Raw genomic sequence first — 17812 nt, 5'->3', positions numbered from 1 at the left:
GCGACCGGCGCTTGACAGAAGAGCGCCACAAACCCTCTTGTGTTGAGTGTAACAAAAAAAAAGATAAATAAAATGCGTTTTGAAGACACATTGTTGCTCCGAATATGAATGAAAACTCGGTTTTGATGCTGAAGGGCCTTCCGGCAGCTTGGGACACAGTGACTGCTGCACTGGTGAGTTTTAAAATTGGGGGAGAGTATAAAATAAAAAAGATGTTACTATTGAAGTGGCCATAAAAATTTTATATATATATATATATATATATATATATATATATATATATATATATATTGCAAACTTGTGCAGATAATCCGGAAGAAATCTAGAACAGGATGCATTACAAAAGTCTGAAAAAAGAGCATAGAGAACGGCGATTTAGAAATGTGATTTCCGGCCCGGAACACTTGTCTGTCTATACATTAATCTGTCAGTCATTTTAAAGACAGGATACGGACCACTTTAAGCCACGCCCACATACATCTAGAATTTAGTCTGTAAGGGCAGTTCTGTTTTATAATCATCTGTTTTAGTTCTGTTTTATAATCATCTGTTTTAGTTCTGTTTTATAATCATCTGTTTTAGTTCTGTTTTATAATCATCTGTTTTAGTTCTGTTTTATAATCATCTGTTTTAGTTCTGTTTTATAATCATCTGTTGACACTAGTGATGGAAAGATCGAATCATTTTGGTGACTTTGATGACAAGTTCAACAAAATGAACGATTCTTTTTTTTTTTTTGTCGTTTATTTCATTCCGTTTCTTTGATCCCTTAATCACCTTCATAGCGTCTATGGGAGTCACGTGACAAAAGGACAAACGACTCGAACCAGAGGACTCATGAGATGAACTCAATTCTATTTCCTGTGTTAATGCACTGCATAGCGAATCACTCTTTGAGACTACTCATTAAAGACTCGCAATAAAGACTCGTATAAAATGCATTACCCGTTCATGACCACCATCCATCACTACCACCATCACTAATTGACACTGTATGCCATTAAAAGCAAGAAACTCAATGATCACAATTCAACAAGTCTCCTTTCACTGCAGCCATAACTCTAGCAAAAGCATCAATAGTCACCATGAAAAATGACCCTGGGGATACCGTGCATTTTTGTGCATTTTTTTCCATGAATTACAGTTTTGATTAAGGCAAATGTGTGTTTTTATACAAATTATACAGGAAAGAAAACACAAAAGTATAAATGGTTCATGGAAAAGTTTAGCAACTGGTGTTTTCAACCATTTTGGCTGATCTTTCCTCATTATGTTCATCTTTTCTTGAAAGTCTGTCTTGAAAAATATGTTTGTAAGTGTATCTGCGACCAAATTCATTTCTTCTCTGTCAGCCATTGTGGAATAAAAAAAAAAAAAAAAAACAGCTATTAAAGCCACATGAATATATTGGAGCTTGTGCAGTTTGCTACAGATGCGGTTTGCGAGCTCTGACTATTCAATCAAACGACGTGAAAATGCAAACGTTATTGGACGCCTGCTAGATGGCCCCAGTGTCACCAACTGAAAATCTGATTGGATTTAGAGTAAATCTACTAAGTTAGGATGCACTTTCCAGCGAGAAACAGCAGCTTATCACAAAGTAGAAACCGGTTAGCAGTTAAAGTACTTTCTTTCGTTGGCAAAGCAAGTAAATAAAAAAAAAAACCAGGGTCCTTTTGTCAAATTTCTTGTTAATTTCTCCCGTCTTTCATACAACCCCAGAACTTTGCGACAACTGGGCAATGCCAAAAACAATGCACGAGAGTTCCAATTTCACTCTGGCATTGTGAAATCGTGATTACTATTCACTTTATTCAGAATTTGTGAGGAAATATTGAGTCTTAGAAATAGTTTGTATTGAATTTAGACTAATGGGAGACATAGGAGGCACCAATCCTACCTCCTACCTCGAATTGTTATTTGCTTTTGTATGACTTTCACTTAACATATGCTTGCATTTTGTTCTTAGGTATCTCCATCCACACCCCCTGTTCCTGACGAAGCAGTTTCTGAGGCTCTGACTCTGCTGTGTACGAAAGGATTGGGTCAGTATGTGGAAGGTTGGTTGCTGGAGACACTGCAGGTTTCTCTGGTGTCCGACGTGGCTCCGGAGTTTTGGCGCGGACTTCAGAAGCCGGATGGAGAATCGCAAGAACAAGACAGAGCCAAAGCACTTCTGGAAGTCTTTAGGACCCTGCTCCGACGGCTCCAGCCTTTCCTCTGTATGCTGTGGTCTCCACTTTTGTGCATTTTTGTTTTTATTGTGTTAGGAGATAGAAGTTGGTGCCATCCAGGTTATGGGCAGCATTTTGCAAGACGTTCACTGCATTTGCAGGTTGTGAAACATCCAGTATTGAATGTGCCAGTAAATGTTTTTTTACATGAAAGCTTTAGATGAGACAGACACAAATCTGAATGTCTTGAACCAAATTTTCAAATTCTCTCTCTCTTAGTACAGTAAGCAGAACATTATTTGTAAATTTGTAGCTTCATTATGCTGCAGATTCTAAATCTTCAGGCAGTTTTTCAGTGGTTGATAAGAACACAGTACCACACGATTTCTGCCAAAATAGCCCTGTTTTTTACATAAACCTTTTTGATTTTCAGTTTTTTATTTATATATGCAGACTGTAGTTTCATTGCTTTAAATTAGATCTAAATAGATTATAAATGTCTCCAAATGTTTCGAACCACTGACCCTAACTTTCCTACATAAGTGTGCACTTGATATTTTCTGGCCGCAGGTGGTCTTGAGCGACTCGGCTCGTGGCAGGACGAGGGTCGAGCAGGTCTAGTCGGACCCGGAGCGCACGGTCTGCGAGAGAGAGCCTTCTCCACCATTCGTGCCATCCTCCTGTTTTCTCCACCTCCAGTGCTCCAGCAGCGCGTCCTCGAGTTTTATAGCCGCACCTTTTCCGTGTACATGAGCCAGATCGGGGAGCAGGTCGAGCCTGATGAGGTAGCGGCAGAGAGTGATGCGAACGTCGCGTGCACGGGTTGCGCCGCCGCACCAAAGGTCTGCTGGTGCCAAGACGCTCTGCAGCAACTGCAAGAGTTTAGTCATATACTGTAAGTCGATGAGTGCATGCACTTACAAGAACTTTTTTTTTTTTTTACTATCATCATCTGTATCATGCTGTGTATGCTGTGTTTTTGTTGCAGCTCCAGACTGCAGCTGTTGGAAAGAGTAAGCTCTGAAGCAGTGACCAACATTTTGCACCGCCTGATCGAGCAGAGGATGGAGCAACGCTGCAGAGGCGAATATGAAAGATCCTTCCTGTCAGACTTTAATGATGTATGCAACCGTCCTACCTGTTTACACTCGGGCTTTGTTCGCATGCATTAATGTCTAAGATTTTCTGCACCGGATACAAATTTAGTGTATAACACACTCTAATCTCTTAGATCTATATTTTTATTTTCAAATAGAAATAAGGTCATATACTTGAATAGATTTCATTCATATTTTCTCATTCTAAATCAACCCATTTTTGAACTTCAAGGCCTTTGAATAGCTTTATCCCTTTATCTTTTTTCATTTCATCCTTTATATATATGGGATATATATATATATATATATATATATATATATATATATATATATATATATATATATATATATATATATATATACAGTATATATGGTTTTGTATAATTGTTTAATTTAATGACATGACATACAGTGAGGAAAATAAGTATTTGAACACCCTGCTATTTTGCAAGTTCTCCCACTTAGAAATCATGGAGGGGTCTGAAATTGTCATCGTAGGTGCATGTCCACTGTGAGAGACATAATCTAAAAAAAAAATCCAGAAATCACAATGTATGATATTTTAACAATTTATTTGTATGATACAGCTGCAAATAAGTATTTGAACACCTGAGAAAGTCAATGTTAATATTTGGTACAGTAGCCTTTGTTTGCAATTACAGAGGTCAAACATTTCCTGTAGTTTTTCACCAGGTTTGCACACACTGCAGGAGGGATTTTGGCCCACTCCTCCACACAGATCTTCTCTAGATCAGTCAGGTTTCTGGCCTGTCGCTGAGAAACACGGAGTTTGAGCTCCCTCCAAAGATTCTCTATTGGGTTTAGGTCTGGAGACTGGAGTCTGGAGTCTGGAGACTCCCATTAGTCTAAATTCAATACAAACTATTTCTAAGACTCAATATTACCTCACAAATTCTGAATAAAGTGAATAGTAATCACGATTTCACAATGAAGGCATCAAAACTATGAATTCACACGTGGAATTATATATGGAATTATATACATAACAAAAAAGTGTGAAACAACTGAAAAATGTGATATTGTAGCTTCTTCAAAGTAGCCACCTTTTGCTTTGATTACTGCTTTGCACACTCTTGGCATTCTCTTGATGAGCTTCAAGAGGCAGTCACCTGAAATGGTCTTCCAACAGTCTTGAAGGAGTTCCCCGAAAGAGATGCTTGGCACTTGTTGGCCCTTTTGCCTTCACTCTGCGGTCCAGCTCACCCCTAAACCATCTCGATTGGGTTCAGGTCCGGTGACTGTGGAGGCCAGGTCATCTGGCGCAGCACCCCATCACTCTCCTTCTTGGTCAAATAGCCCTTGATGCCTTCAGTGTGACTCTACAATTTTCATAGTCATGAAAATAAAGAAAACTCTTTGAATGAGAAGGTGTCCAGAACATTTGGTGTAAGAATTCTTACACAATCTTCCAGCTACACCAATCTTTAAGACTAATGGGTAGGCTGAGAATGTTTCAACTTTGTAAATTATACATTTTATATATATTATAATATATATATATATATATATATATATATATATATATATATATATATTATTAATATTATATTAAATTATATAATGACATGTATATACAGTATATACAGTGCATATAGAGTATGGGCGCGTGTCGAAATCCGAACAGATTTCATACAGCTCAAAAGAGCATAAATACAAATTTAATTTGTATATTATCTAAGTGTTTTTTTTTGACAGCTATAATGTATCATCGTTCTTCAAATCTCACTTCCTGTTTCTTCTTTTATGTCGATACTGCAGTGGTTGGAGCAGGTTCTCGGCTGGCTCAGCAGGGTCTTCGCGAGCGAGGTCGGCGAAGCTAGCACCAGCTCTTTGCTAACAGATGGAAAGCTAGATTATGTTGGTTGTACCATCCTCCAGCGCTGGCGCTGTCATATGCAGCAGTTCTTCTGCCGCATCTACGTCAACATGAGGATTGAGGAGCTTTTCAGCATCATTCGAGGTTTTAAAAAGAAAAAAAAAAGCGTAGCTTGCCATTGCAGTGTGATGCCATGTTTTTTTTTTAGCTTTATTTAGCTAACTGTTAAATATGCATATTTTCCTTTGCTTGTGCAGATTTCCCAGAATCCACTCCTGCTGTTGAAGACCTGAAGTTCTGTCTGGAGCGGACCAATCAAAGACAGCAGCTGCTCACCTCTCTCAAATCTGCTTTTGAGACACGTCTGTTGCATCCAGGTCGGCTGCAAATCTGCCACAAAGGGACGCTTTTTCTCTAGAAAACTTTAGAAAAACATGGTTAACTTGGAGATTTCTGTCTTTATTGCAGGAGTTCACACATCTGACATCATAACCGTCTACATCTCAGCTATTAAAGCTTTACGGGAACTTGACCCCTCCATGGTCATCCTTCAGGTGGCCTGCCAACCCATTCGCAAATACCTAAGGTTAGTAAAGACTCTATTACGCTCTGTAAGCACAAAGACACATTCTTCTGCAATAAATGTTGATGTTTTAAGCTTTATTTGTGCTTCTAGAGCAACATGTAAACTATTAAAGCAGTCTTGGCACAGACCAGGTTTAATGACTTTGCTTAAAGGCAGTTATCAGATTTGATCACCTTCCTACTGCTACCAGGTAGTGCTCTGTGCCATATCATGTCTTGAATTCTAGAAAGAAGATCAACTGTTTAACTTCATTTCATTTTTTGGATTGGGCTCTGAAAGGTTTTGATGGAATCGGGCAGTGTCGGAATCTGATTGGGTAAAATTGGCAGGGGCTGTGGTTGGGTTAATTGCGATTGGGATCTGGTTGAAAAAAAAATGCGATTGGGATCTGGTTGGGTTAAAATTGGATTGGGATCTGGTTGGGTAAAAATTGGATTGGGATCCGGTTGGGTTAAATTGGATTGGGATCCGGTTGGGTAAAAATTGGATTGGGATCCGGTTGGGTAAAAATTGGATTGGGATCCGGTTGGGTTAAATTGGATTGGGATCTGGTTGGGCAAAAATTGGATTGGGATCTGGTTGGGTTAAATTGGATTGGGATCTGGTTGGGTAAAAATTGGATTGGGATCTGGTTGGGTAAAAATTGGATTGGGATCTGGTTGGGTAAAAATTGGATTGGGATCTGGTTGGGTAAAAATTGGATTGGGATCTGGTTGGGTTAAATTGGATTGGGATCTGGTTGGGTAAAAATTGGATTGGGATCTGGTTGGGTAAAAATTGGATTGGGATCTGGTTGGGTTAAGTTGGATTGGGATCTGGTTGGGTTAAAATCGGATTGGGATCTGGTTGTGTTAAATTGGATTGGGAACTGGTTGGGAAACATTGGATTAAGCCTTAGTTATGTAAAATTAGTCAAGCTCTGGTTGTCTAAAATTAGAATGGGTGCTTTGGTAGACAATTTGATGTGGACACTGGATTAAACTTCTTGTACAAAAAGTGTATTAAGGTCTTTTATATCTTTATTTATTGGACAGAACTCGCGAGGACACGGTGCGTCAGATTGTGGCGAGTTTAACAGGCGACACTGAGGGCTGTAGTGAGTTAGCCAGCGAGCTCTCTCGGGCCGACCCTGTTACCCTGGAAACACAGGATAGTGAGGATGAGGGAAGTGATCCTGAGGAGTGGGCCCCTGACCCCACTGATGCCCTCACAGGTTATGGGCCCACATACACTGCATTCCTGTTAAAAATTATTGTTTACCTGTTGGGCACTTTACATTTATTAAAACATTTTTCGGCTTTAAACTTAGGTCGATCTTTGTCTCTACAGATAAGACAGGCTCCAAGCGGCGCTCCTCAGACATCATCAGTCTTCTGGTGAGCATCTTTGGGAGTAAAGAGATCTTCATTAATGAATACAAAACTGTGCTGGCAGACAGGCTTCTGCACCAACTCAACTACAACACAGCAAGGTGTTTTTACACACAAACACACACTTTACATATTTATTACTGAGTATTCGCACTGTAATTAATGTTAAAAATTAATTAATAAATATGATGCCCTATTTGTTTATTTAGGTTGTACGAACTGTGTGTGTGTGTGTGTGTGTGTGTGTGTGTGTGTGTGTGTGTGTGTGTGTGTGTGTGTGTGTGTGTGTGTGTGTGTGTGTGTGTGTGTGTGTGTGCAGGGAGATTCGGAACGTGGAGTTGCTAAAGCTGAGGTTTGGAGAGTCCCACATGCACTACTGTGAGGTCATGCTTAAGGTCAGAACAATCTCTTTATACAAATTTTTAATTTTTATTGCTTAAATGTTGTCTCTTTATTTTAGCAGCTTATGGTATTATTATTATTATTATTATTATTATTAATTCTAATATTAACATTAATATTATTGCTGCATAACTATTCACAAGTGTTCAATAAGCTACTATACGTGCATGTCCACTAGGGGGCAGCTAAAACATTAGGACTGGGTCTATTAGTCCATTCAAGATTTTTTATGTCACAAACAGAATACTACTTGTAGTGAAACGTAAACCCGATCGTCTGCTCTAAAAATTGTGCATGAAATAAAAAGGACTATAAATATCAAATAATCTGAAAACAAAAGTAGACAAAGATAAAGTTATAAAGATTAATTAAAATCTATATTTAAAAAAAGGGAAGCACAAATTGTATAGAATATTTACGATATATAGGGTCCTGTGTGCAAATGCAGAATGGAAAAAATTGAGCATAAGAGACTTATGGGGTAAGTGAGATGGGAGTGCTCATGGTAAGATGTCTGAAGCTCCACTTCAGCTAAAATATTCCTTAATGATACCATATAATTTTTTTAATGGTATTTAGATATAAATACTTAAATTCTATGAAGTCACTGAGCAACTTAATAACACTGAGGATGGATTTGGACTGTAATTAATATGAACAGTCTACTACAATGGCTCAGGTTCACAGTTTGCGTCAGCAGTTTTCATTTACATTTGTGGCATTCGGTAGATGCCCCTATACAGGGTGACTAACATTTATCCTATTAATACAGCTGAGCAGGTATGGGGTTAAGGGCCTTTGTTCAGGGACCCAGGAGCCCTGCCACAGTTGCCACCGGTTTAATCGGAGTGGCAGCTCAGTGGTTAAGGTGCTGGGGTACTGATCGGAAGGTCGGGGGTTCAAGCCTCCATATCGCCAAGCTGCCACTTTTGGGCCCCCTGAGCAAGGCCCTTAACCCCATAGCTGCTCAACTGAATTAATAAGATAAATGTCAGTCGCCCTGGATAGAGGCATCTACCAAATCCCACATGGTTAACATCAAAAATACAGGAAATACAGCATTTAAATATAAAATGACACCAAACACCAAAACGCGAACTAAAGAATGCTCTCAACGCTCTTCAATCTCGCTTTCTTTGTGTAGGATGTGGCGGATTCCCGGCGGATTAACACTAACATTCACGAAGAGGAGGCTCGCCTGCCTGAGGAAGAGCAGCCTCCGGTTCCTCTGTCCGCTATGATTTTGTCCTCAGAGTTCTGGCCTCAGCTAAAAGAGGAGAAGCTGGAACTTCCTTCTGCTATCTCCAAATCCATGGAGACTTACACACACCGCTTTGAAAAGCTCAAAGTCTGTCTATTTTTTTTTTGTGTTGAGGTGAAGACGTAGAATGAATTACTGATACGTAGAATAATCACTGGAAGGTCCTCACGAAGCTGTGTGTATGTGTGTAGGCTATGAGGACTCTAAGCTGGAAACCTCACCTGGGTTCAGTAACTCTGGACATAGAGCTGGAAGACCGCACTCTTACCAACCTCTCTGTGTCTCCCATTCATGCTGCTATCATCCTGCACTTCCAGGACAAGGGTAAGAAAATACACAGCTAAACTTCTCAGAAGTACTACCTTCTTTTCTATTTTTCTTTTGTAAACACGGGATATTTACGCGGCGGTATCGAAAAGTTTCGAGACTAACGGTGCTAAAGAGCACACGTGAAATTCTGCATGAAACTCCGCAAGTCTGCCATAGAGACATTTAACGCAACATCCGTTTGACATACGGCGACGCTACGATGAGTCGTTCGAGGTGTTTTGTGCGCACACGTCAAGAGCGATAATGATGAAACCATTCGGCAACTCGTGCATGATGATCGCCGGAAACACAATCCACATGATCTCACTTCCGCACCCATCCTACTCTCCAGATTTGGCTTCAGCGGATTTCAGCGGACCGTCGCGGAGATCGAGTGCGAGATGCAGAAAGTGCTTGACATGCTTCGAAATGAAGACTTCGAGGACACATTCCAGAAGTGGCAGGAACACTGGGAGCACTGGAAAACGTAGATAAATAAAGTACTTTCTTGTAAACAAAGCCAGTCTCGAAACATTTTTGATACCGCCTTTTTGATATGAGATCGATGGGCAGACATAAAACAGGGTTTCCACGGAGTCTTAAATTCGCTTTTCTACGTCTTAAATAATGTTCAACTGGTCTTAATTTTCCGACGTCCATGTAACGCTGCCTCTAACGCTCATTGAAATGCTCCCACAGCACTTGGTGTTTTTCGTCCAAATATAATACGGTGTGTTACAGCTACAAATGAGACCAACATTCAACCAATCAGCTTTTTGTTATTGTTACGATTCTAATTTGGATTGTACCACTGACGTAAAACTGATTCATTTTTCAGCTACCTGATACCTGAAAAATGTTTTATTGCTATTCATATTTGTGTGTGTTTTTAATGTTGTGAAGTTGTGAAACCTGCAGAAACCCTGTAAAACCAGTACAAGGAAATAATGTGATTGATGTGATGGAGTACTCTTGGTTCTCTTCCATCCTCAGTACTTAAAGGGCACACGTAAACTCTTGGTCTACTTAAAATATGTTTTTGAAATAATGTGGTTTCTTTCAGGCACATGGGCCCTGGATGAGCTGAGTGGAGCTCTGGGCGTGCCTCAGGAGCTCTTGCGTAGAAAGCTGGCACTGTGGCAGCAGCACGGCGTTATCCAGGAGGAGTCTACGGGCCGATACAGCATCCTCGAGAAGGCCTTGAGTCGGGAACGTCCTGACCAAGGCATCATGCTCATCGACAGCGATGAGGAGGGAGACTCCAACACCACCACGCAGTTGGAGCAAAGGGAGGAGAAGCTGCAGGTGGGCGGAGTTACAACGAACCTTCACGGAAAAGCCTCGAATGTCAATCATTGTACAACTGCAGTGGGATTCGTTCATTTGCCAGTAATGATAAAAAGTGAAATGCAAAATGTGACTCCTTTTTACAGCCTTCGACTTTTGTTTGTTCTGTTTCAGTTGTTCTGGGCCTACATTCAGGCCATGCTGACCAATCTGGAGAGCATGACCCTGGAGAGGATTCATTCCATGCTACGCATGTTCGTGGATCCAGGGCCCGGGGTCACCGAGATGGACGTCAACGAGCTGCAGGCTTTCCTACAGAAAAAAGTGCGAGATCACCAGCTGATCGTCTCAGTCGGAGTCTACAGACTGCCCAAAACTACTCAGTAGACATGAACAGACAAAATGCAGCTGGTTGGGTTTTTTGTTTTTTTTTACCATAAATAATAAACTGCTGAATTGTTTATCACCCTTATCATGATTGTGAGTTTTTTATTTATACCACTGCACTTATATTTCTCATTTTGCCTTTTTGGGGGGAGGCCTATGGAAATCTATACAAATGCGTACTACATTTTAATAATTTTTGGAATAAAAAATGTATGTTAAATTGTACGGTTATTTTCAGTGCTGCCATTCCAGATTGTATCGTTTCTCAAATAGATGGGATTTATTGAGAACAAAATTATTCAGAGTTAAAATGGAAAGTCATTTTTGTGGATGGATGTCATGGATGGATGGATGGATGGATGGATGGATGGATGGATGGATGGATGGATGGATGGATGGATGGATGGATGGATGGATGGATGGATGGATAGATAGATAGATAGATAGATAGATAGATAGATAGATAGATAGATTATTCTATATTCAAAATGTTTTGACAAATTTAATTATTTCTAAACGCGGTGCAGTTGCACAATATGAACAGCAGAGGTCTAACGTTGCACAACCCATACATTTAGAATATATATATAAATCCAACTGGTCACATGATCACATTCATTTGTACATTTTTACATTTATGGCATTTAGCAGACGCCCTTTTCCGACGTAAATAAATCTCTATCGATGAATTAACAAACAGTGGCATTTAACAGACGCCCTCCAGAGAAACTTACAATTATCTCATTCATGCAACCGAGGGTTAAGGGCCTTGCTCAAGAGCCCAGTAGTGGCAGTTTAGTGGTAGTGGGATTGAAGCTCATCATCTTCTGTTTAGAAGTCCCTTACTCATTACTGTATTCATCCAGTATTTATTATTGATAATCATAGTTCTTGATCACAACGACTGAAACGCGTTATAAGCATACACAATCCGGTTAGAAATAGTCAGTAGCTTTCAAACAAAACCAGGACCATGTCGCTGTGATCTGCGGAACCTGAGAAAGAGACTATAGAAGTGCAGAAGTCGGGCGTTTTAGCAGACTTTGGAGCTCAATCTCGACTTTAAAATAATGATTGAGGTGCTATTACAGGAGTTTATATATCAGTCAAAAATGTTCAGGCAAGATTATACATACTGTATGTTTATTTAATTTTTTAAGATATCAAAAACATTAAAAAATGTACTTTCATTTTATTTTTCTTTATTCATAGTTGTCTTTATTCTGTGATCCCAGGATTGAGATTCTTTTTTTTTTTTTTTTTTTTTTGTAGCCAGGATTCAATACTTCACCTGACCGCCAGAGGGTGGTGTTGTAGAGGTTATTACTCCAGGTTACTAACATGACGTGTAGGGGCCGTGCTGAGTAAGAGGAGGACTGCACTCATTTCAACTTGGCCACTTGGATGAATATCATCCCAGACAACTGAGCAGGCTGAGGAAGCTCCTTGCAGCAGCACCACAACAGCAACAGCAAAAAACCACAACCAACTTTTTTTTTAAAGCGTTCCTCCACATGGACCATCATCTCCACTGTGCACAAGAAAGGCTTTCGGATTGCATGTAAGGACGCAATTTACTTGGGAAACTTTTTTTTCCACACATTTGGATTTTTCTTTTCTTCTTGAACTTCTGATTGGATTTGTCTTGTTTTTATGCTTTCAATTTTTTTACTTTTAGCCCGAATGGGACATAAAACGCATCTCGTGCATTGTTTCCTTTTGGTGTTAAATTGCTGCGTCCTGACTTGGTGCAGAACAGATGCAGGGAATAATAATAACATCACGGTGGCGGTGCTGCTTCCGGACAACATCAAATACCCGTGGGCATCGCCGCGCGTGCTGCCCGCGATACGCATGGCGCGCGAGAAACTCCTGGAGAGCGGAGCGCTCGGCGCGCGCGGGATCAACCTGCTGAACTTCAGCGTGGAGGACGCCACGGGCTCGTGCTCTGAAAACAAAGCGCAGATCATCGCCGTGGACACGAAGCTCTACCACAAGCCCGACGCCTTCATCGGGCCGGGCTGCGTGTACTCCGTGGCCTCGGTCGGGAGGTTCGCGTCCCACTGGAGGCTGCCGCTTATCACCGCCGGCGGACTCGCTTTCGGCTTCGACAACCCGGAGGAGTTCAGGACGATCTTCCGCACCGGACCGACCACCACCAAGCTGGGGGACTTCGTCAACGCGCTGCACGAGCAGTTCAACTGGACGCGGCGCGCCGTCATGGTCTTCTACGACCTGAAGCAGGACGATCGGCCGCACTTCTTCCTCTCTGAAGGCATCTTCTTCAACCTGCGCCAGGAAAACATCACCGTGGAGGCTTTTCCCTATGATGAAGATCAGTCCAATTACAGAGACATCGTCACTTCTGTCAAAGAGAACGGGAGGAGTAAGTGGCATCCCTCTTTTCTTTCTCAAAAAAGATACTTCACTTTAACAATACTTATCATTGAGGTACACCTTCTTCAGAAGAAAGGGTACTAAACTGTGGTGCACTTTCAGAAGAAAGGGTACCAAACTGTCGTAATGTTTGTCATTAAGGTGTACTTTTAGAGGAAAGGGTACTAAACTGTGGTGCACTGTCAGAAGAAAGGGTACTAAACTGCACTCTTGCTTATCATTGAAATGCACCGTCAGAAGAAAGGGTACTAAACTGTAGTGATGCTTGTCATTGAGGGGTACTTTTGGAAGAAGGTGTACTAAACTCTGGTGCATTTTCAGAAAACACTGCTTGTAATTGAGATGCACTGTCAGCAGAACCGGTACTAAACTTCACCAGTGCTTGTCATCGAGGTGCACTTTTAGGAGAACGGGTTTTAAACTGAACCAATGTTTATCATTATGGTGAACAAGAAGAAAAGGTACTAAACTGTGGAGCACTTTTACCTGAAAGGGTACCAAACTGTGGTGATGCTTGTCATTGAGGGGTACCTTTTGAGGAAATGGTACTTCACTGTAGTGCACTTTCAGAATAAAGGGTACTAAACTCTGCTGCACTGTCAGACGAAAGGGTACTTAACTCTGCTGCACTGTCAGAAGAAAGAGTACCAAACTGTCGTAATGCTTGTCATTAAGGTGTACTTTTAGAGGAAATGGTACTAAACTGTGGTGTACTTTCAGAAGAAAAGGTACTAAACTGTGGTGTACTTTCAGAAGAAAGGGTACCAAATTGTAGTAATGCTTTTCATTGAGGGGTACTTTTTGAGGAAATGGTACTTCACTGTAGTGCACTTTCAGAATAAAGGGTACTAAACTCTGGTGCACTGTCAAAAGAAAGGGTACTAAACTCTGGTGCCTTGTCAGAAGAAAGGGTACTAAACTCTGCTGCACTGTCAGAAAAAAGGGTACCAAACTGTCGTAATGCTTGTCATTAAGGTGTACTTTTAGAGGAAATGGTACTAAACTGTGGTGTACTTTTAGAAGAAAGGGTACTAAACTGTGGTGCACTTTCAGAAGAAAGGGTACCAAATTGTAGTAATGCTTTTCATTGAGGGGTACTTTTTGAGGAAATGGTACTACACTGTAGTGCACTTTCAGAAGTACAGAAGTAAAGGTACCAAACTGTTGTGACGCTTTTTATTGGCATGTACTTTTAGAAGAAATGGTACTACACTATAGTGCACTTTCAGAATAAAGGGTACTAAACTCTGGTGCACTTTTAGAAGAAAGGGTACCAAACTGTAGTGATGCTTTTCATTGAGGGGTACTTTTGGAAGAAGGTGTACTAAACTCTGGTGCATTTTCAGAAGAAACTGCTTGTAATTGAGATGCACTGTCAGCAAAACCGGTACTAAACTGCACTAATGATTATTCAGATATGGAAAGTAATGAAGTACAAACACTTCTTCGTTGTACTTAAGTAGATTTTTCCGCTATCAGTACTTTTTTACGTCGCTATTTGTTTGTAACTTTTCACTCGTTAAATTTTTACACAAATATAAACTACAACTTTCTACTTCTTATTTTTCCAAACCGAGCATTTTTGTTAATCTGGTGGCATGATCCATATTTTTTCCTTCTCACATTAACCTGTTTCTTGTCGTTGTGCCGCTTTTACGGTCTACAGCTGGTGTATTATTTCCCGGCTCTCACGCACCACAGACGTAGGCTGGATTAGGAAACTAACAACAAGCAAAGCATCAAGAAGTCTGAGACAGAAGGAGTGAGTGATGTAAACATGACTGAGAACAGAGACATTCCTGATCACCTGATCGTCATCTTTTCTCCGCTTGTGTTCTGGTGGTTGTTCAGCCTGGATACATTCATTAGATAACACAAAATTGTAATTTATTATGACGTGAGGTCCAGCTACCAGTGTAGTAATGGCTACTTTTTTACTTTGTACTTCTTTACTTTAGACTTTAAACTTAAGTGCAACAGTGTAGTCAGTACTTTAACTTGGCGCTAAACTGTAGTGCTTCTTGTAATTAAGATGCAATGAACATGATGAATAGGACGCATGGCTTTGCATGCTAACAGAACGGACAGCTGTTAACAGTTAGGGTGTACTAACTTTTGGTGCCGGTTATTGACACAATAATGGCTGTATGTTGAGTTATTTTCAGAGGACAGTAAATCTGTACTGATATACAGGCTGCACATTAACTACTCTGTCCCTTGTCCCTTAAGAAGATAAAATGAAATGTGAAATGTGAGGGGTGTACTTACTTTTGTGAGATACATATACACATATACTGTAGAGGCACACATACCATTTAAGCTTTGCTCTGTAAAAGAATATTCTTAAAAGACACACTATATCCATGTTTTAGAGTATATTATTATTATTATTATTATTATTATTATTATTATTATTATTATTATTATTATTATTAAATTATGTCCATTTAAATGTTTCATTACAACAACATGGAAAAGAAACTCCTCATTAAAATAGTATAATCATTTCGATGTCAATTCTCTTTTGATAATGTCAAGCATTTATAAAAAAATAAAAAAATAAATAATAATAGTAATTATTGGCACATAAAAGAAGCTCCAACAAAATCCTAAATCCCAAGTGAGCTCCTGAGGCTCACACGTTAAAAATATAGTAGTAAGTAGTAAACGCTTTTTTAATTCCCTCGTCACAGATTTAGTAACATAATGTTTTTAAGACAGCTTAAAGACCGCTCTTGTATCTTCTCTTGGCATAATCAGATATCTCAAATCTACACAATGCACATTTTTAGATAGAAGATACACACTAAAGGTGATTGCATTCCATCATTTTTCCAAGGAATTTCAGAAAATTTGAAGGCAGAAGCTGCTTTTATTTGGGAAACATTGGAAATAATTAAGCAAATATTTCAATAACGTTTCTATAAAAACCATTAGAAGCAAACGGGGTACTTTATTGCACCTTGATTTGTCAACTCAGCTTTTTTTTTTCGACACTAAAAATTGTGTACACCTGACCACAAGTTTGGTGTGTGCTCTTGGAAAGTCCCATTCCACATTTAATCCCAATTTGCTGTTATAATAACTTATTGTGCTAATTCAGCCATGAGGGTGTTACTAACGTGTTCTAATTCATTCTAAAGGTGTTCAGTAGGGTTGAGGCCAAAGCTCTATAGCATCTTTCACTCCAACCTATGTAAACTAGGACTTCATAGCTTTATGCACAGGGGAATTGTCATGCTGGAACAGGTTTGGGGAAAATTTTATGCTATTTCACCCAATGACATTTTATTAACGTCTTACTTTTCCAGCCATGTGTATAATATAATATATAGACTAGTCTTTTGTCCATATAGTGTATCATTGATATAGTAGAAATGTATCTTTAACTTGGAAATGTGGATGCAATGTAGCTTTAAGAAACAGATTTAAAATATATTAAAGCCTAAAAAAATACTCTATTTACACTTTCTAGGTAAAATATTTATATATTTTAAAGGTATGAAATGTACCACCTTGCTGTAAGCTACTTGACGGTACCACTTCTGTGGTAAAGAAGGATACTTTTTTTTTTTTTTTTTTTTTTTTTTTTAAATTAGTACTTTTTTTTACTCATTTTTATTTTGTTTAGCCATTAAAATTCCTCATGCCATGTCTTATACATCATCATTATTCCGATCATCATTACGCCATTTTAAGTTTTACATTTCCATCTGATTTCTGATCTGAATTACATTTTTAGGGAAAGTGACTGTTACAGCTGATTTGAGGTAAAAGAAAATAAACTTTAAATCAAAATCAGGTACAAAATACATTTAAAGGTCCAACTTAAAAATGTAATACCTGTAATTTAGCACTTAAAGTGTTTTTTTCCCTGTGTTTATTTGCTCTTGTTTATCCCACTTGCATCCCACATCTCGGTAGTCGATTCAATTCAATTAGACCACAGTAAAGCATTGTTCTTGGAACCGCCAGAAGTTTGGCTGCGTTCCATCACTTGTGTCCTCCAGGAGTGTATTTTTGTACTAATTTACAGATAAGATTTTCTCAGGAGATGTAATTTTTAGCGAGAGATACAAATGTTTTGGTTATTTTCAATAAAATGAATTGTAATCGAAGCACATTATCTTTTATACGCAATCTTTCTGCCATAAACAAGAACATTTTGCTTATAAAAGTGAATAATGATACTATATGTAGACTATATGGGCAAAAATGTATAGACACCGGATAATAAGATTGGTAGTTGCTTTTTGAACATTCCATTCCACATTTAGTTCCCATTTGCTCTTATAATAACCTCCATGTTTCTGGGAAGACGTTCCACTCATTTGCCCACAAGGGAGTTTGTAAAGTCAGGTACTAATGTAGGTTGAGGAGGCCTGGGGTGCTGTCAGTTTTCCTATTTCTTTCAGAGTTGGCTTGAGGTCAGAGCTCTACAGTATAACAGGCCTTTCAAGATTCACGTGCACTTCAACCCATGTAAACCGTGTGTTGATGGAGCTGGTTTTGTGCTCAGTAGCATTTCCAGTTTCTGCCCGCTGCAGCCTGTTTGTTAGTCTGTACAGTACTCATGCGTGTCAAAGCAACAACGTCACCCATCCAGTACTGGAAGTCCGTAATGCAGAATAATGTGAATGCAGTTGCATTTCAGTACGATTCAGTCCAATGATTTTGTTCTTGTTGCTTGTACTCGTTTTACTTT

The 17812-nt window shown here is 39.5% G+C and overlaps 2 protein-coding genes across 6 annotated transcripts in view; both read left to right on the top strand.

Annotated features, from left to right (window-relative positions):
• Positions 1 to 34: 34 nt before the first annotated feature.
• Positions 35 to 10789, top strand: anapc2 (anaphase promoting complex subunit 2). The gene is made up of 14 exons (XM_083531585.1): positions 35 to 173; positions 1970 to 2222; positions 2745 to 3069; positions 3163 to 3295; positions 5051 to 5252; positions 5366 to 5485; positions 5577 to 5694; positions 6729 to 6907; positions 7024 to 7165; positions 7384 to 7459; positions 8611 to 8814; positions 8919 to 9051; positions 10100 to 10341; positions 10498 to 10789. Exons 1-14 carry the CDS (start codon positions 105 to 107, stop codon positions 10708 to 10710), a joined length of 2409 nt encoding a protein of 802 aa, XP_083387711.1. The 5' UTR covers positions 35 to 104; the 3' UTR covers positions 10711 to 10789.
• A 909-nt stretch (positions 10790 to 11698) lies between these two features.
• The window catches only part of npr2 (natriuretic peptide receptor 2), a 50068-nt gene continuing 43954 nt past the window's right edge, over positions 11699 to 17812 (top strand). For 4 of the 5 annotated variants that reach the window (XR_014531751.1, XR_014531752.1, XR_014531753.1 and 1 more), the window contains exon 1: positions 12091 to 13096. Coding sequence is in view for 2 of the 5 variants with exons in the window: in XM_083531072.1 (XP_083387198.1) it covers positions 12364 to 13096 (733 nt within the window). In the remaining 3 variants the exon portion in view is untranslated. Of the gene's footprint in view, positions 13097 to 17812 lie in introns of all 5 variants that reach the window. The other variant, XM_083531073.1, reaches the window with a different exon arrangement.

The sequence above is a fragment of the Silurus aristotelis genome (assembly GCF_946808225.1).
Source record: "Silurus aristotelis genome assembly, chromosome: 26".
NCBI lineage: Eukaryota > Metazoa > Chordata > Actinopteri > Siluriformes > Siluridae > Silurus > Silurus aristotelis.
This window is presented reverse-complemented; position numbering and strand designations above follow the sequence as displayed.